At 50.3% G+C, this 22,710-nt stretch overlaps 3 protein-coding genes across 5 annotated transcripts in view; 1 reads left to right on the top strand and 2 right to left on the bottom strand.

Annotated features, from left to right (window-relative positions):
* Positions 1 to 22,710, bottom strand: part of LOC135388923 (TM2 domain-containing protein 3-like) — a 140,594-nt gene that overhangs the window by 102,289 nt on the left and 15,595 nt on the right. The gene's annotated exons all lie outside the window — the stretch shown is intronic.
* On the bottom strand, positions 5,420 to 7,566 carry LOC135387502 (acetylcholinesterase-like). The gene is made up of 2 exons (XM_064616672.1): positions 5,699 to 7,566; positions 5,420 to 5,633 (listed from the first exon to the last, which is right to left on the bottom strand). Exons 1-2 carry the CDS (start codon positions 7,159 to 7,161, stop codon positions 5,468 to 5,470), a joined length of 1,629 nt encoding a protein of 542 aa, XP_064472742.1. The 5' UTR covers positions 7,162 to 7,566; the 3' UTR covers positions 5,420 to 5,467.
* On the top strand, positions 15,127 to 22,384 carry LOC135389754 (cholinesterase 1-like). Its single transcript, XM_064619785.1, has 4 exons — positions 15,127 to 16,598; positions 16,665 to 16,725; positions 17,760 to 18,067; positions 22,264 to 22,384. The coding sequence occupies exons 1-4, from the start codon at positions 15,127 to 15,129 to the stop codon at positions 22,382 to 22,384; spliced, it is 1,962 nt and encodes a 653-aa protein (XP_064475855.1).

Below are 22,710 nucleotides of genomic sequence, written 5' to 3'. Positions count from 1 at the left end.
TGTGCGCTTCAAGAAACGCTCCGGTATCCGCAGCTTTACTTTGTATGGAGGGGCTGCATCCGTAGATCAAGCTTCCGTGACGCTGGGAAGGCTCAGCCTTCATTAAATTCTCGCCAGTTACACGGACGAGATTTATAACATGGATGAGACTGGACTCTTGTTCAGGCTTGGACTAGCACGCAACCTCGTGACGGCGGCCGGAGCAGAAACAAAGCAGAGCAAGGACCGGATTACAGTCGCCATTTTGGTGAACGCGAGTGGCTCAGACAACCGGAACCCTGTGATTATTTGCAAGGCAGCGCGACCGAGGTTGTTTGGAAAGGTATTCGACCCGTGCATCTATTGTGACTATTTATTAAACAAGAAGGCTTGAATGGCCGGTGGCATCTTCAATGACATCCTACGGAAGTTCGACCAGTCGCTTCAAGCGGAAAACAAGAGTGCTCTGCTACTTGTGGACAACGCTGGTTGTCATGTTGTGGACCGCGAGAACCTTAAGAAAAAGAAAAAGATTGAAAAGATCGTAAATAAGATTGTAAATATTGTTTTGAGGCGCTGTCCATGTACTGACCGTTCCACGTCGTATTAAATTTTCCTACAACAACCTTAAGAAATTGAGGGTCGAGTTTTTGCCAGCGAACACCGCAGCTAGGCTGCAGCCTCTGGATGCGGCCATCATTCGAGCAGCGAAAGCATCGTACAGAACTGAACTTGTTCGCCACTACCTCGCCTGTGCCGAAAACGAAAAGCCGCAGACTGTTGATCTCCGTTCGAGTCTACTTGCGATCGTGGGACAAGGTGACCTGTGATGTTAAGAACTGCTGACGGCGCAGGATACTAGCTCGAGCCATGGGACCTGACGGTGAGGATCCTCTTGATGCCATTCCACTTGCTGAACTCATGGGCCTGCTTGCCAAAGGCAGTTTTCCGAGCAGTGATTGTGCAGCTCAAGCATATGTTGATATCGACAGCACTGAAGACGTCGCAGAGATACTTTCTGATGATGATATTTTGGAGCTTGTCTGTCCTACAGGTGAGACAAATAGGGACGCTCCGTCGGGCGAGGGCTCCGAATAGGTATGTCAGGGCTCAGCGTGGCTCTTCGGTTCTTCGAGCAACACAAGGACAATTTTGACGATGACAATTTTCATTCTCCAACACAAGGACGCCCAGAATGTATTTAGCATTGCGGAAAAGCTGCACATCGACAGTTTCTCTAAGCGGACGCTTTTAACTGATTTCTTTAATCGATAACTTGTAATTAAAGTGTAAGGTTGTGAATACTTAATAAATTGTGTCAGTAAAATAACATAAATTGCAATGGAATACTGTGCCTGCAATGTCTGCGCCTTCAATAAACTAGACAGAGTCAAGCAGACTTCTTTTATGAAGGGCTTACGTGGATCATCATTCATGTTGCTCGTTAACGTGAGAATTCGCTTTATGACCAAAATCTGCGGGAAGGAGCATTGGTCCCATTAGCGCCGCGAAGCAACTGTGGCTATGAGCGGCGTACAGATGTGGACAGATGGAGAGGTGACAGCAGGGAGAAGTGGGGGACAGTGGGATTAGTATGTGTCCTGGGCCGACTTCAGGGGGAGCTATGCCGACATTCGTCGGGAAAGTCATCGGAAAACCCAAGGAAAACCTCAGACATCACAGCCGGCGGTAGGATTCGAACCTACCACCTCTCAGTCTTCAGCACGACCTTGGTTACCACCACTTGACATATGATACCGCAGAATGAAATTGAACGCTATCTCAGAGGCTAACTGTCTGAATCAGTCGCTCTTTTTTGGTATAACAGGATGAGTCATGCAAACTGTGTAAGGGGGCACCACTTTCGCTATAAAAATGTGCATTATAGAGACCCCACAGCCACGTCTACACATCTGGTCGATCTCCGTGCTCACAGGATAGTTACTGGCGGAAACACCTGCTGCCATGCGCTGCTGGCATAACGTGTTTTATATCACTCGTTAGCATCAGTCAACGACCTGTCTGTCGGAAAGAGGTTATGAGCATGCAAAGCGAACGGTGCGAACTAAAAACACGAAAATCGCGGGATCTATTGTAGGACGGTAGGAATGTGAGTGGGGCAAACACTGCTTCCAGAACCGTTTGTCAGAGATATTCGGAGCACGTTAAGGAACTTCAACTTTTCGAAATTATCCATTTCGTATGGATATAGTGGTAAGGCGATAGGATCCAGCATTGTGTATGTTGTTCCGGAGCCCTCAACCACTTCAATGCGCTGCATGATCATAGGCGCCGACTTTGTGTGTGTGTGGGGGGGGGGGGGGGGGGCTGAGCCCTCCTGGAACTTTCCCAAGGAGGGCAGGTCCCTTCCGGAAAGTCTGCCCAGCTGACACGCAACATGAAAGTTTCGGGGGTATCCCAAGAATCGCGCGTTTCATGAGAGTGATCATGAAAATCCTGTAAAAATTTGCCTCACAAGGTCACGACACGGAATTCCCCACCTCTGTGTATAAAAGGAGGGGGGAGGGGGGCCCCAGCACCCTTCGGCTGATTGAAAACTCTCCGCCTATGCATTGGATGATACTGGTGTTGTGCTTTATGTAGCCTGCCAGGTCATGGGTCATCTCTAGCAGGGGTGCCGAACTCATTCGCGTCCGCGGGCCGCATTGAGTCGTTGGGGAATTACGCGGGCCGCGTATCACGGCTTTGGGGTATCTGATATAGATGACACACACAGAATTAGAACGACACAAAACGTATTTCCAATGAAGCGTGGTATTACTTAGCGTTGCTCAATCACACGGTCAGGAATCCTTTTTATTTGCTTATCATGGGGAAATTTGGCATCTCTTGTTTTTAACTGTTGCGTCAACATCATGTGAACGTCTGCGCAACTATAACCTTAAGTACTAGGTTGAGGTGTTCGTTTGTTAGTTGTGAGCGTAACTTTAACTTATTGATGTTCATCACAGAAAAGACATGCTTGCAGACATATGTCGACACAGTTGTCTCTTGGCACTTACTCGCTGCCCCCTACTGAAAGAAAAGTAGGTCGCGTCCCATTAAGGCCCATCTAATCCTCTCAAGACCGTGGCTTTGGGGGGACCTTGTTCGCCCCCTAGCTTTGAGCGTACTTCAACTAGGGTTGCCAGGCCGGTATTATACCGGCACGGCCGGTTATTTGGGCGCTCTGCCGGTTGCCGGTAGGACGGTGATACCGGCAGCCTTTTGCCGGTATTTGTGGCTCAAGACCTTTCATAAGGGCTTATACAGGATTTTCCCTTCAGCATTCCACTACAGCTTGAATAAATCTGGAACGCAGACACAGCTCCGCAGTCACCAGTCGTTTTCTTAGTTATTCATTCTTATTAATGTTCATTGTTATTATTATTATCATTTTTATTTCTAGCATCAATGATCCCGCCACACAGAGGAACATGTTTCCTCGTAGTATCTTGAGCGAGCACGCTCTCTCTCTCTCTCTCAATCTCTCTATGTGCGAGTGCTCGTCCACCCCTCACCGACTTTCCCTATTCCACGAGCCTGTCCTCCTTTCCCTCTATTCCACCTCCTCTCCCTCCGCCGGTATTCTTCGCTACCAAGGGTGGCAACCCTAACTTCAACCCTACCAAACTGGTGGCACTGTAGAACACCATGACGTCATTTGTTTACAAACAGGGAGAGGTCTATTCGCAGAATTCCTAGAGATGAGCGCCCCTCGTACGGCTGCTCCTGATGTCGTGGTGGAGCCTCGGCACTCCCCAGAAGGCTGTTTCATTCATACGTTGTGGGGCATCTGCTATAGCTCCCACGAATCGATCATTGTTCGTGTACTGTTGTGCATTGTTGCACGCAGTTATGGTTTTGACGGATGTCTCGAATTTGGTTTAAAGTTTCATGTCTAGGCATGCAAAGAGTCGCTTTCACACACCAAAGGCTCGTGGGGAGGGGGGGGGGGGAGGACTTTGTTTATTGAAAAAAGAAAAAGAAAGGGAGGAAAGGTTAGTCAGGCGTATAGGCCGACTTGCTATTTCTTCAAGAAAAAAGAAAAGAGAGAAAAGAACACACACACAGAAGTGGCCTTAGAGGCTGGTCGAGAGGCCGCTGGCACGAAGAAAGCTCAACAGGGTAGTCGTAACCGCCCCAAAGGCTCGCTCAACCGTGTTGCTGGTCTTTATGTGAGCGGTGTTGTATCGCTTCTCAGCTTGCGAGCGCGGTTATTGTAAGGGTGTCAGAAGATATGGAAGACATGGATAACCACTGTCACCAAGCGGAATGGCAGGTAACAAACGATCTTCGTACAAGAACTTGGCACAGCTGTTGTGGACAGAGCCATGCCAACTAGCGACAACTTAAAAAAAAAAGAAAAAAACAGCAGTTCTGGGCCAGTTGTAGCCTATAATGGGAACACAGACAATGAGAAAATGTAACTATGACAAGGCTGGAGGTATACTCCTCTTACATATTACAGTTCGGTAGAAGAACTTTGCGTGGCGAGGCCTTTTACATACTGACATGAAGAATTTTCATTTCGTCCACTCGTCCATGCTTAGAAACAGATCAAACGGAAATTTGTCGCCGTACTGTCGGTTGCGACACACTGGAAATGTCCGCGTTGGCCAGCTGAAACGTACCAGCAGCATAGAACCTCATCGCTGTAGTCACTTGCAACGGTGGTCGCAATAGCGAGCCTCGCCAATTTGGGTACGGCCGAAGCGGCCGCTTCAATTCCTAAACCGATACCTTCGCTCGAGGAGTGAACTAGTTAAGGACGTGTCAGTGGCCTCATATTCAAAACACAACAAACTGCGCGATCAAGCCCGTTAATGAACGATTGACATTTAGAGGGGATTGTATTTTACGGAATCAAATCGCATTGACACCGTGTGGAAAAACAAAAAGAAAATGAGGGAGAGAAAAGACGAATAAAAAGAAACGGGTGTGTTACAGAAACATTATGTGCAAATGTACGTCTGCATGATTGATCAAACCCTGGAAAGTGTTCAGAATGCACCTTGAGGTCGCCGTCACTGGTTGGTGTATTAGTCTCAGCACGTGTCGTAACCCCACCTGGGTTAAGTGGTTGCCGAGAGCTGCAGCGTTCTTTTTTTTTTTTAACAAGACCAGACTGCGTTGCACTGAGGGCTAGGAAACGCTAACCAATGACGTTATAGTACGGTACAAAAAACAGAACTTTTGACAACAGACGAGAGAACGCGCACAAGTCACATGCTCGCTTCCAACGAGACATGCATCTTATTCAACAAGTGACATGTCCTAAATATTCACTTCTGCGAGTAATGGGCACATCAATGCAACTGTGACCGCTTCGCACGTTTGTGACACTTGTTGGTAATGATAAGAAAAGTAAGGAACAGCCGGAACAATAGGCGAGTTGCGACAATTTTCGGCGGGTAATGAACGCAGTAAAACTAAAACATGACACACAAGTAAATTTTATTTCACGACTTTCGCTCGTCTGTGCTTCTCATGGTTTTATGAGGCCGACTGAAACGTAAGCTTCGCGGAAAAGACGACACCCGTTTTCATGGAACGCAGTACCGACGCTGGTGTTGCTAGCATGAAGTCTTACATGATGAGGGTCTTCCTTGGTGTAAGTGGGCCATTCGGTGCCATCTGGTGAGGTTGGCCTTCTGTAAAACGAGATACACACACTGTAGTGGCAGCGTCTGAGCGGTGGTATGCCGGCTGTACTTACCCTGTGTTGATGAAGTGCGTGAAATGTTTCATCATTAGCATACTCTGCTCCCGATCCAGGTCTGTGTAGCGCTCTGGAAACCGAAACGGCATACCGAAGGTGTACTCGAGCTCGGTAAAGTGCGCTGCGCCCATCCACACAGGAAAGCGACTTTTCACTGACCGATGATCGAATACATAGTAGTAGACCTTGTAGTTTTGCTTCGCATATGCTTCAGCAAAAAATTCTGTTTGACACGTAATTAGAAGGTCGCCTAAAGCGTTTGTCAGCGACTGAAGTATTCCTTCTCCCTGCTGGACGTTTGCCTCAAAATCGCGGGTAGTGGCGTTTTGCAAAGCTTCTGGTAAGCCAGGATAGAAGTGACGAGTCATAAACGCTAGCACCTCAGAGTAGGTCAGTCCTTCAGGTTCACTGTTCATGTTGAAACGTTCCGGGTCTTCGGTGTAGAGGAATATGCTTCCTTCCTGTGCATTTACGCCGATCAATAAGGCATCAATAGGGATGAGATGCGGGTCTCGAAGTGTTTCCTGAAATGGCCGCGGTACGTAGCCGTGGCCGAACGACGGCGTGAAAGTGAGGAGCATGTCAGGGTATTGTGTGTCTTCTGCTTGTAGTATGGCTTCAATTGGAACTGACCGTAGGCAAGACACGACCTTGATCCACTCGTCTCCATTCACCTCGCATCCGACGGCTTCCGCCAGCCTTGTCGCCAACTCACGACCAATTGCGTTCTGCGGATGTAGCCCGTAAGGGCTCGGGCTCGCCATTATGGCACGACGCACAATTCCTGCATTTCGAATCGCCAGGAGATGAAGACATGTGCTGCTTGCGCCTGTGCTTTCGCCATAGAGCGTTATTGAAGCCCTGTCGCCTCCAAAAACTTCTGCATTGTCCCATATCCAGCGAATAGCTAGCTCCTGATCCAACAGACCGTAATTTCCGGGCGAACTGTCCTCTCCGGTGTAGAGAAAACCCAAACTGCCAAGACGATACGCCACGCTTACTACCATAATGCCTCCGACAGCTGCCAACAACTTTCCGTCGTACAGCTCCGTCGATGGCGTACCAGTACGGAAGCCACCGCCGTGGATAAATATCACAATTGACTTCCTCTTGGTGCGCGTCTGTGGGGCCCAGATGTTCAGAAACAAGCAATCTTCACTCACGATTCTCTTGTCTACAAGCCAGGGAGAGTCTGGCGGAAAGGATCCGTTGGCTTGAGCACATGCAGCACGAAACTCTTTAGTTTCTAGAACTCCTTGCCATGACGAAGCTGGTTCCGGCGATCGATACCGAAGTGAAGCTAACGGAGGTTTTGCGTACGGAATGCCGAGGAAGCGGGCGACGGGTATGCCCCGTGTCCGTTCAACGGCGCCACGAATCCGACCACCGGTAGTGTATACTGTGATGTCGGTTGCAACCGCTGTGGCCACACAAAAAATGAAGTACAGAGTAGGTTTCATCTTACTTTCCAGTAGCAGCACAGACCAGGTGACCGACGGCCGTCAGAGCAAATATCCAGTCAAAGCTACCCGTTCGTTTGAAAGACTTCAGGACGACCTGCTTAGCGATGTCTCAACACGGACATTGCCCGAGTACTGCTGTAGTCGTTGTTACTATAGAATGCGCATATACGCTGAGCAGGAGATGTCTTCTCCTCTTGACATACGGTACAACAGAACGAAATGATCGAACGCTATCTCAGAGGCTAACTGGCTATCAGTCGTTCTTTTCGGCTATAACAGGACGAGTCAGCAAGCTGTGTAATGGGGCACCGCGTTCGCAACAAAAACGTGCGTTATAGAGACCCCACAGCCACGTCTATACAACTGGTCGATCTCCGTGCTCACAGGATAGTTACTGGCGGAAAAACCTTCTTCTTCTTCATCTTCATCTAACTGGATGGTGTCTGGAGCTATGTGGTCCTCCCTGGTGGGCACACTGCAGCTCCATTTCATTTAAGCTTCAGCGTAGTGCCATGCGCTGCTGGAACGTGTTTTATATCACTCGTTAGCTACAGTCGGCGCACTGTCTGTCTGAAAGGGGTCATGAGTAGAGGTGAGTGCGGGTATGCAAACTTGGACTTGTGTGACCCGCACCCGCAGTGCTGTCTGTATACCCGCATTGGGACCCGCAGGGGGAAGTGTTCCTCGTCCACTTTACCGCTGTTTCTATTTTAAAACAACGGAAATTCTGAGTGTTGGCTACGTGTCTCTGACGGCTTCAATCGTATGCCAATAAAACTGCAATTCAACACAGAGCCATATATGTCTGCATTAATAATCGGACTCGCCCGCCAGCACTTGCCTGCTGCAGTCTGGCACATGGATTTACACGGCCAACGACATAGGGCACTGCTGAGCTCGCGTGTGACAGAGAGGGATCACTCCGTTGGCCATGGAGTGTCCCGCATTACCCGCGGTCGCGTTGCGGGTACACCCGTATTTTACCCGTTACCCGCAGCAATCGCGAATTCCTACCCGCAAATCGTGACGATGTGCGGGTAACTGCGGGTACCCGCGGGTATTTCCGCACCCGCGCTCAGCTCTAGTTATGAGTATACAAAGCGAACTGTGCAAACTAAAAACAAGAAAATCGCGGGTTTTATTGCGGCCGAGGACTGTAGGAATGTGAGTGGGGTAAACTCTGCTTCCAGGACCGTTTGTCAGACATTTTCGCAGCACGTTAAAGAACTTCAAGTTGTCGAAATTATCCATTTCGTATGGATATAGTGGTACGGCGATAGGATCCAGCACTGTGTATGTTGTTCCGGAGCCCTCCATCACTTCAAGGCGCCGCACGTTTATCACACCGTACGTCCCCCAGTGCTGCGGAGCTTCATGGTCATAGGCGCCGGCTTTGTGTGTGTGTGTGGGGGGGGGGGGGGGGGCTGAGCCTTCCTAGAACTTTCCCAAGGAGGGGCAGGCCCCTCCGGGAAGTCTACCCAGCTGACGCACCGGATGAAAGTTTCCTGGGATATCCCAAGAATCGCGTGTTTCATGAGAGTGATCATGAAAATCCTGTAAAAATTGCCCTCACAACGTCACGACGCGGAATTCCCGACCTCTGTGTATGAAAGGAGGGAGCCTTGTGCCCCGGCCCCCTTCGGCACATTGAAAACTCTCCGCCTATGCATTGGATTATACTGGCGTTGTGCTTTATGCAGCCTGCCAAGTCATGAGTCATGGATCATCTAGAGGGTGATTTCAGGCAGAATCAGGCAGGGTGGTCCGGTCGACCACTCAGATTTTTTTCGTTCCAATATATGTTGAAGCCTAGTGCTTAGCGGCTCGCGCACCTTCCAGCGGCGCTGCCCTTCAAGACATGATAAGAAACGTTTCGAATATTGTGGTAACCTCAATGCCCATTCTCCTTTGTGGAGAGGTCACAAACAAGAACTAGAGGATGAACTTTAGAAAGAGCCATCAGCCGATATCACCGTTGTGTCCTTAATGATGAATTGCCAACCTATCTTAAAGGTGCATTATACCGCTGTCGCATAGATGTCACCGTATGCACCCCAGACATTGCGCAAGCCCTCAACTGAACCCTAGATGCTGACACGAGAGCCAGTGATCACCTGCCAATCATCTCCTACACAGTCAAAGCAACGGTGTGGGCGAGTTGGTACAGAGTAAAAAACAGCGCAGAGACAGGACGTGAGTAGACAAACGAAGCGCTTCGTTTGGGAACTTGCAGGTCCCTGTCACCGTCTACCCACTCAGAGAAGTCGCGGAGAATAGTGAAGAGCCTCAAAAACAACCGTTCGCAAGTCTCGCTTTTCCGCACCATCGCGCTCAAGATGAACGTCTCCGAAATTGAGGTAGCAGACACATTCCTGGTTGCCTTGACCAAACCTTCAGTTGAGTCCACAAGCGTGCTCCACCATCAGACTCTTCACACAGCAGTAGTCGACAGCCGACTAACGATGTATACCCTGCGCATGGAGAACCATTATACGAGTATATAGACTACGAGTTCACAATGGAAAAGCTCGACCACGCGATCAAAGCAACGGTCACCACGCGGACCTGGCCTGTTCCGGACAAGGTGACCTACATGTGTCTGCTGAACCTTGATCCAAAAGCCAAGGGCATACTTCTCAAATTTTACGATGAAAGTTGGGAAACGTGTAAAGTTCCTCAGGAGTGGGCTCGAGCTCCCTCGCTCCACTGGTGTGTGACGTCCTCGGGGAGTATTCGTGTGCTGTCACACAGACGCACAACATCACCTTGCAGTGGATCCCAGGTCATTGTGGCGTCCCTGGGAATAAGGCTGCCGACCTAATTGCGAGACGGGCTCATGTGGCACGGCTCGTGCCGACGCACCCTACGTATTTCACCCAAGCGGACGCGAAGCAAGCAATTGGTACCCTTATGAGACGTCTGTGCAGTGAACCCCGGCGAAGAAGTGTCCCTTCTACGTCGTTCCTGCGCAAGGTGGACCCAGATCTCCGTTTTTATATGCCGTCAGCGCTTCCTCGACCAATCACGTCGCTCATCTACAGGCTTCGCCTCAACGTGCCATATAGTGGACGACTTTTGTTTAAGCTCGGCGTGGTCCCGTCCCCCAACTGCGGTCTGTGTGATGTAGTTAAGGACGTGGATCATATACTCCAAGACTGCCCGAGGTACAGTGCACGCCGTTGTACCCTTGTGTCTTCGCTGACCCACCTGGATAACCGGCCATACTCCACCGAAAAGGTTCTTGGGTGCTGGCCAGCAAATCAGCTCCTGCCATGCGCGCCCTTGTGCAATTTCTCGTCTCGACGGACTTCTTTACCTCTTTACCACATTGTGACGCTCTTTGTTTTTAGTGCATTGAGATTTCGCACGTGTACTCTTCTGCACTGTTGCTTGTGGTGCCAAGTTTTGTGGTGATTTTTTTCATCCATTCCTTTTCCATTCCGTTTCAAATTGTATAGTGTAGTTTTTTTTGTGTAGTTTCCCTCTCTTTTCTCAATAACGCGTCCTGGAGTAGCCAGTCCCGAGTAGCTCGAGACTAACGTCGCCATTTTTCTCTTTTAAAAATCAATCAATCAATCAATCAATCCTCAGGAGTGGAAAACAGCAAGGGCGATTTCGATCAACAACAACTTTATTGCAAGATGATGAATGGGGAGTTTCATCGCCAGGGGTGATACTCTACCCCATTGCTGGTGGTGATGCGGGGAATGAAATAATGAGCCCCTTCACAATAAAGATCGAAGTCCTATGGTAACCAGAAAGGTGAAGAGAGCTTTGAGGGCAGAGTGTTGGTGGGCCCATCGGGGGGGGGGGGGGGAGTGGCGTATGTTTAATAGAGTGAAAAGGACTAAAAAGGAAATGTCAGCCAGGCTAGTGCCAGCTTGCTATTCCAAAAAAGAAAGAAACTGAAACAAACAAAAGCAAAGAAAGGAAAGGGCAAAAGAAAGAAAAACGGTTAGTGCAGTACAGGCATGGCATGGCACAAGAAAGTCCAGTCAGAGGGCAGACGTCCCAAGTCTTTCAGGAAGCGGAGCATAGCAGGGCTGTGGTGACGGCCCACTGAGTAGGCCGAGGGACGGGACCAAGGAGGGTGGCCATGGACATTGTGTTGCAGCCCATCTGCATTAGACGGCGATGGAGGGCTTGCCGTCGGGGAATGTGCTTCTGGCAGTGCAGAAGACAATTGGACGTCGGCCACCTCGCCACAGCTGGAACACAAGGGGGAGCTGGATCGGCCCATTTTGTAAAGAAGCAATCGGGTGCGGGCAACGTTGAGACGGAGGCGGTGCAGCAGTGACTCCTCTTGACGACTCCAGCGGCACGCAATGAAAAAGGCAACCGAGGGGTCAATGGACTGCACGCGACTGTTGTTGGCGGCGGCCTGGGATCTAAATGCTTGGGCACGGGCTGCACACCGGCAGCGAATAGCTAAATGGCAAGCCGAAAGCGTAAGTGGCAGACGTGCAGTGGCAGGAGTAGCAGCTGCGGCAGCTCGTCTTGCAGCCGCGTCTGCGCGTGTGTTACCGGTCAGGCCCACATGACCGGGCACCCATCGAAGAGACGAAGCATGACCATTGTCACGGAGTCTGTTGTACGTCTGATTGATCATGCTGGATATATCCTGTATGAGGTTGGGGCGGGGCAACACCAAATGGAGGAGGTACGCCTTGCTGTCGGTGAGGATGGCCCATTTTCCAGGTGGCAAGTCAGTAACGTATTGCAGGGATGAGTGCCGAACAGTTCAGCTTCGGTGGACGACATGGGGTAGGGCAGTTTGTAGGCCTGTTCATGGTCTGTATCGGTAACGTAAAAGGCTGCTCCCGATGCGTCAGGCATTACGGAGGCATCGGTGAAGGTTTGTCGGCAATGGGGATGAGTAGAGGTGAGGTGGGCCAAAGCGAGTTGTTGGGCTACCACAGGGCTGATCGTCTGTTTTCGGGGAAGGTACAGTATAGGAGCGTGAATGCGATGCCGTTTTAAGGTCCACATTGCTAGCACAAACGCAGTGGCAGGTGTCGAGGACGGGAGATAATCTCGTAAGCGGGCAACTGCATTGACAAAAGCGGACGCAGGGCAGCTCACAGCAATGCGGCGATGGGGATGAGAAGGTTGCGTCAGACAGCGGGCGTAGACGCGAAGGGTGGCTGAGTCTCGCAGAATGGGGATAGGCTGCTCCCGAGGATCGGCGAGTACGGAATATCTATCCGTTGTTCGAGTAACTCCAAGACAAATACGGAGACTGTGGGCTTGGAGGTTCAGGCTCATCAGTTTGACATGCTGCGTGGCAAAAGTGATGGAAAGGATCATCCTCGCCCGCGTGCGATGGTGGTTGGAGTCCAATGACGGATTCCCCGGCGAGATAGCGGGCTTTCGAAAAGCACGATGCACGACAGACTGCATCCCAGATGTACTTGTCCATCTTGTAGATGTACAGATGTCCATCACAAGGGCCCCCTGTCCACTATATCAGAATAGCTGTATTCTTCGACATCAAGAGCACAGTCGACAGCATCAGTCCCACTGATCTGGTTCGGGTGATTAAAAAAAAAAGCGTTTAGAGGGCCGGGCTGCAACATGGATCCAAAGTTTCCTGAGTCACAGGATGGTGTACATGCTTACGTGGTGAAATTAGCAATGTGGCACAAGGTACCGCACTGAGCCCTGCACTGTTTAACATCCTGATAGCCGAATTAGCCCAGTTCTCCCATCACGAGTCAGGTTCACGATATGTGCAGACGGCGTCTGCATTTGGACGGGTGGAAGAAATATCAAAACCGTTCAACGAACACTACAGACCATGTCATACTGGCAATTGCCGTCATTCTGGAAGAGCGAGCCATGAACTTGGCGATTGAAAAACACTATATTTATTTACCCTTCATTCGGAGAAGGCTGAATAACCTTCGACTCACCATATATAGGGTCCTGTGGCTACCACGGGGAAACATCCCATATCATCATCACTTCTCCCACCATTTGTTGTTGTTGTATGCTGTATGCATACAAGCTTGCTGTACAAGAAGCTGTTGAACATGGGCCATGGCATTGTGTTACAGTGGGTACCTGGTCATCTGTGCATACCCGGCAATGAAGAGGCAGACAAGGCTGCTCACCGGGATCACCAGCTTACATCAGCCCACTCCACGGTGTTGCACAAAGGCGCCGTCTTATCCGTGCTTTCTCTGCAGACAAGACGAGATCTCAGTCGATGCGCGATATGACATCCTATACGCTCTGCTCCACGTCGTGGATCCGTCTCTCTCACTGTCGCTTCCGCCTGGCCTTCCGCGACAGTACACATCAATTCTTCACCGAGGGTGGCTGAAGGCTGCGTTTACCGATAACGCAGCGCCTTGGCCGCGCGCCGTCAGACTTCATTGCCACATGCACTCTGCGCACTGACCTACACCATCTACTTATGGACTGCCCCGTCTACCAGCGAGAACGCGCAGTCTTGCTGCGCAGGATGCATGCAATCGACCGCCACCCTTCTACCCTCGGTAAGGTGCTGGGCCCCTGGTTCAGTCCCGCCCATATGTATCAAGGCCGCCGTCACTTGTGGGCGTTTCTGTCATCAACCGGCCTCTCCACTATGCTTTGATTACCTGAACTACCATCTCCACCATCATCTTTCATTATCTACAATTGACACTGGGGCAGCACCCAGTCTGCTGGCTGGCATCAGCCCCATCTCATCGTAATTTCTTTATATGTGTGTGTGTATGTCTGTACACATGAGGTTGTGTACCGTTCCGCCGCAACTATTCGCATCCGTATTCGTTTTAAAATAACGATTCACACAGCCTTTTTTTCTTTTCTTTTTTCTGGTTCTATTGTTCCACCCACAGACGCGTATGCCACGGAGAGGCGCTGACGGTGGTGGAGGTGTTGTTCCTCTACACGCGTTTTGGTGTAGCCAGTCCTGACTAGGTCGGAACTAAACTCTCCATATTTTCCTTTCATATCCAATTCATAACACAAGATAAATACTGACAGAATTCGTTCGAGGGTAACACATTTTGTGTTTCTGTGGTGACATGACGCAGGGGAAGACTACGGATAATTTCGATCACCTGAAGTTTTTCAACGTGCACCGGAAATCTCTCACACACGGTTCCGGAAGCAACGTTTACCTGACCAACATTGCTACCGCCCTCGGCCGCCAATTCTCCCTCGATTTTCGTGTCTTTACTTTCTGTGCTTACGACCCATTTTAACCAGGGCAGTGACTGAATGCTAGCGAATGAGATGAACATGCGATGTCAGCAGCGTGGCAGCAGGTGTTTTCCCCAGTGACCGAGCTCAGAGGATGGGTACCGTTGAATTCTAGCGAACGACAAACAGAGCGAACATTTCGAACGAGCTTTTCGAGAATTCTGACTTCTGTGCCTTTTCCTTCTGTATAGTATGAGGGGTTTTCACCATGGATATATACCGCCAGCTCGCTCACTGTTTACATATTTGAACATCTCGTATCTTTTTGCGCCGTTTTTCAGTTTGCGTGTTTATGACCCCATTCGATCACAGCACTACCTGATGCAAGCATGCGATATACAACATGGTACGTCAGAAGCGTGGCAGCAGGTGTTTCCGGTAGCAACCAACATCAGATCGACCAGTTGTTCCCTAGGGCACTTTTTTTTTTTTTTTTTCATGCGCGGCGCAGCATTACGTATAGTCTCTGCACCTCGTCTCGCGAAAAGAGCCACTGATTGAGTTTAGACAGTTAGCCTTTCGGATAGCGTTCTATCTTACCCTCCCGTAACCTGTCAAGAGGAGGAAGACGTCTTTCGCTCAGGGTATATGCACATTGTATAACCGCCGGAAAGGTCTGTGTGGAGACATCGCTAAACAGGTAGTCCTGAAGTCTTTCAAGGGAACGGGCAGGTTCGCCTGGATATTTGCTCCGATTGCCATTGGCAACGAAATGTCGCCCGGTCCGTGCTGCCTCTGGAAAGTAAGATGACTCGCAAAGCTATTCTTTACGGCATTTTTTGTGTGGCCACAGCGGTTGCAACAGACATCACGGTATGCACAACCGGTGGTCGGATTACTGGAGCCGTCGAACCGACATGGGGCATCCCGATCGCCCGCTTCCTCGGCATTCCGTACGCAAAACCTCCCTTAGGTACACTTCGGTATCGACCGCCTGAACCAGCTCCGCCGTGGCAAGGAATTCTAGAAACGAAAGAATTTCGTGCTGCTTGCGCTCAAGCCAACGGATCCTTTCCGCCTGACATTCCCTGGCTTGTAGACAAGAGAATCGTGAGTGAAGATTGCTTGTTTCTCAACATCTGGGTCCCACAGACGTGCACCAAAAGAAAAGCAATTTTGATATGGATCCACGGCGGTGGCTTCCGTACTGGTACGCCATCGACGGAGCTGTACGACGGAAAGTTGTTGGCAGCTGTAGGAGACATTATGGTTGTAAGCGTGGCGTATCGACTTGGCAGTTTGGGTTTTCTCTACACTGGGGAGGACAGTTCACCCGGAAATTACGGTCTGTTAGACCAGGAGTTAGCTATTCACTGGATACGGAACAATGCAGAAGTATTTGGAGGTGACAGGTCTTCAATAACGCTATACGGCGAAAGTGCGGGCTCTTCCACCGTAGGCCTTCATCTTCTGGCGACACGGAATGCAGGGATTGTACGTCGTGCCATTATGGCGAGCACGAGTCCTTACGGGCAAATAAGACCGCAGAGCGAAGTTGGACGCGAGTTGGCCACGAAGCTGGCGAAAGCCGTCGGATGCGAGGTGGACGGGAACGATTGGATCAGGGTCGTGGCATGTCTACGGTCAGCTCCGATTGAAGCCATTTTGCGAGCAGAAGACACACAGTACCCTCAGAATCTCGCTACTTTCACGCCCTCGTACGGCGACAGCTACCTACCACTGTCATTTCACGAAACACTTCGGGACCCGAAGCTCATCCCTATTGATGCCTTACTGATTGGGGTAACTGCACATGAAGGAAGCATATTTCTCCACATCAAAGACCCGGAACGTTTCAACATGAACAATGAACCTGAAGGATTGACCTACTCTGAGGCTCTCGCGTTACTTGCCTGCCCCTACTATCCTGGCTTGCCAAAAGCTTTGCAAGAGGCCACCATCGGCATTTTTCAGGCGTACGTCCACCAGGGAGAAGGAATCCTTCAGTCGCTAATAAACACTGTTGGAGACTTTATAATTACGTGTCCAACAATATTTTTTGCTGAAGCATACGCAAGACTAAACTACCCGGTCTACTTCTATGTGTTCGACCATCGGTCAGTGAAAAGTCGCTTGCCGCCGTGGATGGCTGCAGCGCACTTCACCGAGCTCCAGTATACCTTCGGTATGCCGTTTCGGTTTCCAGAGCGCTACACAGACCTGGATCGAAAGCAGAGTATGCTAATGATGAATCTTTTCACGCACTTCATCAACACAGGGTAAGTGCAGCCGGCATATCCACCACTCAAAGGCTATCACTACCTCGTGTATATCTTGTTTTACAGAAGGCCTACCTTACCAGATGGCTCCGAATGGCCCACTTACACAAAGGAAGACCCTTATCACGTAAGACTCCATGCTGGCAACACCAGCATCGGGAGTGCGTTCCATCAAAACGGGTGCCGTCTTATCCGCGCAGCTCACATTTTACTCGGCATCATAAAACCACGATAAGAACAAACAAGAGAGTGGGGCAATTTGCCCGCGTCTGTCTTCCTGCGAATTCATTCGTCGCCGGAAATAGCCGCAACGTCATCGGCCGATCTCAGCCAATTACCTTGCGGGTATTACGTGTTCTTCATACTCGTTTATTTCTCCAGTTGTTACATGCTCTTCTATTCAACAAGTAAGGCAAACGTGTGAAGCGGCCACAGTTACTTTGATGTGTCCACTACTCGATTTCGCAGATTTCGTGCAGATTTCGAACTTGTCACTGTGTTGAAGGTAGGTGCATGTGTTATTTCTTGGAAGTGACCGCTTAGCGTGTTCTTCTCATCTTTCCTTTGTTGTCAAAAGTTATGCGTCTCGTGCCATGCCTATAATTGCTGGTTACCGTTCCTTATATTGATGGTTTGGTAAAACTCGATCGAAGCACGCACACACCGCAGTATCGAGTGACAGTACCACAATTTCTGTCCTCCTCCCTCTAGTTCTGGCCGCACTCAAAGCGATTGTGTCCTCTTTCCCTGCTGCTGCGTCCTTACCCGAAGTTCAGCACCTTCTTGCTGCGGAAGGAGTGCTAACATCCCTGCATGGACAGTCTTTATAGGAGAGCCATAGTGCTGCAGTGGAACGCGAGGGGCATTCGCAATAAGCTCCCCGACCTCAAGTTGTTTCTTCTAAAATATCCCATTCCCATACTTGCCATAAGCAAAGCGTACACTAAGGACGACTTTAGACTCAGCGGGTACAACGTATTTACATCTGGTAGCCAAGGCGTATCAAGGACTGTGCTTTGTGTTCGGAAGGACCTAACGGCTGCCCGGTTACAGGAGCCGCATATTTCTTCCGCTGACCAAGTGAGATGCAAGGTTCGACTGGGCAACATTGTACTTACTGTTGTAAGTTTGTATCTCCCGCCCTCTATTACCTTGTCGCAGCAGAGCATACGGGACATATTTCTTGGGCTACCACCGCCGTTCCTGGTAGTGGGGGACATCAATGCCCACCATCCACGGTGGGGAAGTGCACGTACAGACAGGAGGGGAATAAGATGGGTTGACGTCATCGGCGAAATGGACCTGTGTCTGCTCAATGATGGTTCACCAACGTTCCTGCGTAGAGATTTCTCAACTGACGTCCTGGACGTGTCCATCTGCTCAAAAGATGTTTCCAGGAGTCTCTCGTGGTCGACTGATGTCGATGGGAAAGGAAGTGATCATTTGCCCATCTACATTTCATGCGACAGGTATACTGGCCAACCCAGGACCAAATTTGTTAGGTTAATTAACTGGAAGGACTTTCGAACGTCTTGTTCAGAATTGGCGCAGCCGAACATGTCAGCAGAGCAGCTAACCGAAACGCTGACTACTTCTCTTCGATGCTGTTCGCGAACCGTAAAGGTCGCGACAGGACATATGGGAACAAATCCTCGCGTGGAACAACTACGAGCGCAAAGGCGGAGAGCTGAACGAAAGGCTAGACGATCGGGGCTGTTTCAAGACATCATAGAAGCCCGGCATGCTGCCAGGGTAGTACAGAAGGAACTAAAGAATGTTGACAGAGAGCGCTCGCGTCAATTCTGCGCAACGCTGTCGCCTTTTACTCGCGCTGCCAGAGTGTGGAGCGTGGCCCGGAGTCTGAGAGAGACCCTCCCGCCCAAAAATCCTTTGGGAGTGCTAGCGCTGTCTCTCATGCGGTCCGAGAACTCTGTTGCGGTGGACTTCTGCAAGATTATATCCGCAAATTCGCAAGCTTCAAACACTGACATATTCCGCGCTTCCACTTCCGAGATACAGGAGGCGATCTCACGAAGAGAACCAGTGGTGAACGAACAGATGGATATGGACTTCACATTGGGTGAATTCAGAGCCGCGGTGTGCCTGTCACGAGTACACTCGACGCCAGGTGGAGACGGAATCTCCTATCGAGCCATCCGAAACCTTAGCGACGGCTGTGTTTCCTGTGTGATCCATGTCTTCAATACATCATGGAGAAGCGGTGAAGTGCCGCAGTCTTGGAAAGATGCCGTAGTAGTCCCGCTGTTAAAGCCTGGAAAGCACCCATCTGACCTGTCATCCTTTCGTCCAGTTAGCCCGACGAGTTGTCATGGTAAAGTCTTGGAGCGAATGGTCTTGCATAGACTGGAGTGGTGGCTTGAGGGTCATCGTACCTTCCCCGAAGAGATGGCAGGCTTCCGTCGGAACCGTAGCTCCATAGACTCTGTTCTCGATCTCGTCACCACCGTCGAGCAAGCGAGGAGCCAGAAGAAAATAGTCATGACAGTGTTCCTGGACGTCAAGAGAGCCTACGACACCGTCAGTCATGCCAACGTTCTGCATCTTTTGTTGCAAGCAGGCGTTCCCGACAGAATGTTCTTGTGGCTGGCTGATTTTTTGCGCCACAGAACACTCTCTGTTCGCACAAAAGAAGGAGTCACTTCGAAAGTTGTCTTGACTCAGGGCGTACCACAAGGCAGCGTTTTAAGTCCTATCCTTTTCAACCTTGTAATGGCAGGCCTAAAGTCCTGTATCGCCCCTAAAGTCAATATATCTATCTATGCTGATGACGTCTGCATTTGGACTGTTGGGAAATCGAGGCCTGCAATCCTACGCCGTCTTCAGCATTCCCTGGATAACATCTTGCGGTACCTAACGGAGGCAGGCATGGATATATCAACTGAGAAAACAGCAGTCATGGCTTTTACTCGGAAGCATATGCATCGGTATCAGCTCTTCCTTGGCGATACGCCTCTTAGGCTGGTAGCACACCATAGATTCCTGGGTGTCATCCTAGACTCCAACTTGTCCTGGAAGAAACACATCGATCACCTGGACACAAAGGCACACCGGTGGATTTCCGTCATTCGCCACTTTGCTGGGCCGAAGTGGGGAATGAATGAGAAGTCTCTTCTGGCCATCCACAAAGCCCTAGTCCGAGGGACTCTGCTATATAGCCTACCAGTCTTGCACGGAATTTCACAGACGCAAGAACAACGACTGCGGTGTATTCTAGCACGGAGCTTAAGGGTATGTCTTGGCGTCCCGAGAGCCGCGGAAACGCGGATGGTGATAGCAGAAGCCCGCGAAATACCCATTGAAGTCTTACGGCAGAGGGAGACCATTCGCCATTACTTGCGCCTCAGAGCACACCACCGCCGCCATCCACTAATAGCAAAAGTTTGTCGCCGGAAGCAATGTAACGCATACAACTGTTTCATGGAAGTGAAACCTAAGGTTCCCCCGCTTTCTGCAAGATCAGTGGTGCCCACGACGCCTCCGTGGTCGCTTCCAGTGCCCTCGATCGCACTGTCAATTCCTGGTCTTAATGTCAAACGAAACCAAGTGCCTACATCAGTTCTGAAACAGCTTGCAGCGGATATGATGCACAATCGCTATTCTGACCACACTGCAGTTTTCACTGACGGATCCTCCAGTCATGAATGTTCATCGTCTGCATTTGTTATTCCAACTGACGGTGTGTCACATGGATACCGTCTCTCACACCGCACATCATCAACGTCGGCTGAGTTATATGCTATCCTGTTGTTTCTACGTAAGACGCCCTGTGACGATCCGCGGGCCTGGGTCATCTACTCAGATTCAAAGGCTGCTCTTCAATGTATAGCCAACATGGGAATACGTGGATCGCTCGCCCCAGTTGTCACTGATATCCTCCATCAGGCTCAGCGTCTAAGCGATCACGGTCATCATATATCCCTGCAGTGGGTCCCGGGTCACTGTGGTTTGAGCGGAAACGAAGAAGCCGACAGAGCGGCAACGGCTGCCCAACAGTCTCGGACTGTTGTACCAACGGTGTTATCAAGAGGAGACAGGCGATCACTTCTGAATGAGCTCATTCAGCCACTAGCTCGCCAGCAGTGGAGTCGGGACATCACTGACAGGTCTCTCATGTATTCGGTGGATCCCACTATGTCCTTCTCAGTTCCTGACCGTTTACCACGCTATTTTACGTCCCTCCTGCACAGGCTTCGTCTCAACGTTGCCTTCACTCCCCAATTCAAGTGCCGAATCGGATACTGTGACAGCTGCCTATGCGCCAAATGTGGCGTTGTAGCGAACATTGAGCACGTCCTACTAGAATGTAAGCTCTACGAAACGGAGAGGCGGCAACTCTGTGCTCAGCTGAGTGGTGCTAGCCGACAGACGTTCAACCTGGCTGCAATTCTTGGCCCATGTCAGAGCCATGTCCAACATCGTCGAGGGCTTCTGATGTTCTTGGAGTTCCTCTTGGCTACCGGCTTGCTCCAGACGCTGTAGGGTCCTCCCCTGCATCTCAAGGACCATTGGCGCTTCTTTCATATGCTTCTTCCTTTTGTGCGACGTATAGCGTTGCGCAACCAGAGGACGGGAGTTCGAGTTGTACTTGCACATAACTTCATTTTCATATTTCACATCTCATGCTTCTCGTGTAATGGGGTAGGGTACTGCTCTCAAGCGGTGAATCACCCCAGGTCATAGTCATGATTTAGTTGTTGTTGTTGTTGTTGGTAAAACTTTGTCGGCTCTATTCTTGGCAACAGAAGCGACAGCTATTGTCGATCGTTCAAACCTTGCTAAACGTTATTTTCACATGGTGAGAGCAGACACGCACGGACAAGGGAAAGACGTACACTAGCAGCACGTTTATTGAACTAACGACAACACCTAGACTGGCAGGGCGGGGGAAGGGGGGGGGGTGACGTTGGGATTCGATCGGTCTGCCTGCCTAGATTTGCGGCACGCGGCTCGAGGAAGGGGTAAAAGGGGGTAGGGGAAGGCTCACACGTCTGGTTCTAAAGTTTCCTGCACTACAGCCGACCTAGAGGACGGACAGGTCCTTTGCTATGGGAGTGACTTCCATTGGAGAAAGATTTGCGGATTTTCGCTTTTTGGTAGAGATCACTTTCGTAGCAAAGGACCTGTCGGTATACAGGTGTTGCCGTCAGTTGTCTTCAGTAAACGTGTGGCAGTGTGAACGCCCTTGTCAGCCAGGGAGCGAAGAGCCCGGCAGTGGAGCGCAGGGGAGGTCCATGGGCCAAGTATTTGGACAAGCTGAATTGTCTATGGTCAAGGAGTATGGCAGAAAAATCCTCTGGCAACGTGGGTTCCTCGTTCGGCGCACTCTCTCAATCTGGTAGGAAAACCCCGCTGCCTTTATCGATTTCCTCCAGCAGGTGTACGAGTTCTTTACACATCCACGCATAGACACAAGGCGCCGAACGACCTCACCGGTATCCCGCGACTGCTCATAAGAGCAGCCCGTTTCGGTACCGAGAAGAGCCACCGGCACACGATGATCCTGCAGAGCGTATGCTGCAGGAGTCTTGGTCAAGGGCTACTGTTTTTTTCTTTCTTTCTTTTTTAAGCGCTGAAGTCATTGCTAACGATCGAGATAAAATGGCTCAAGTGCACTTTAAAGCAAATTGCTTGTAACTCTTGACAGAGTGTCTAGTCTAGAAACGGGAACTCATGCCACGTTTTGGGACGATGTTCTCTACAAAGTGGACAATAGCGGCAAAAAGGTTACAAAGTCCAAATATATAGACCTGCAGTTTAGTTATTGAGACCGCTCAAAGGCTTTATTGCCGCAAAGCTCGCGGCATTCGATCACTACCGCATGGTTCGGGAAGATGGAACTGGAACGGGGCAATTTACTGCAGCAAGAAAGCGTAGACGTTACGAACTGTACTGAGGGTGGCGCTGTAGAAGACGTAGAATACATCATTCTCAGGTGTCGGGAATACGTTGATGCCCGAAGGGTTTTAAATCTGTGCCTCTCTCGTGTGGACTCCCGAGACTCCGACATCGCGAAACTGTTAGGTCCTCCGTCGTCCGACAAGGCGCTGAGATCACTCGAAGATTTTCTACATACAACCTTGCTTATGGACAT

Source organism: Ornithodoros turicata, chromosome 3 (assembly GCF_037126465.1).
Source record: "Ornithodoros turicata isolate Travis chromosome 3, ASM3712646v1, whole genome shotgun sequence".
Taxonomy (NCBI): domain Eukaryota; kingdom Metazoa; phylum Arthropoda; class Arachnida; order Ixodida; family Argasidae; genus Ornithodoros; species Ornithodoros turicata.
Note: the sequence above shows the minus strand (reverse complement) of the source record. Positions and strands in the feature narration are given on the sequence as shown.

Bases quoted from the DNA above. Each gene is read 5' to 3' on its own strand.
- LOC135387502 (XM_064616672.1), bottom strand. From the start codon at position 7,161: ATGAAACCTACTCTGTACTTCATTTTTTGTGTGGCCACAGCGGTTGCA. The intron at 5,634-5,698 runs GTAAGTACAGCC...CTCGTTTTACAG, and splicing joins ACGCACTTCATCAACACAGG to AAGGCCAACCTCACCAGATG.
- LOC135389754 (XM_064619785.1), top strand. From the start codon at position 15,127: ATGACTCGCAAAGCTATTCTTTACGGCATTTTTTGTGTGGCCACAGCG. The intron at 16,599-16,664 runs GTAAGTGCAGCC...CTTGTTTTACAG, and splicing joins ACGCACTTCATCAACACAGG to AAGGCCTACCTTACCAGATG. The intron at 16,726-17,759 runs GTAAGACTCCAT...ACCTTGTCGCAG, and splicing joins CAAAGGAAGACCCTTATCAC to CAGAGCATACGGGACATATT.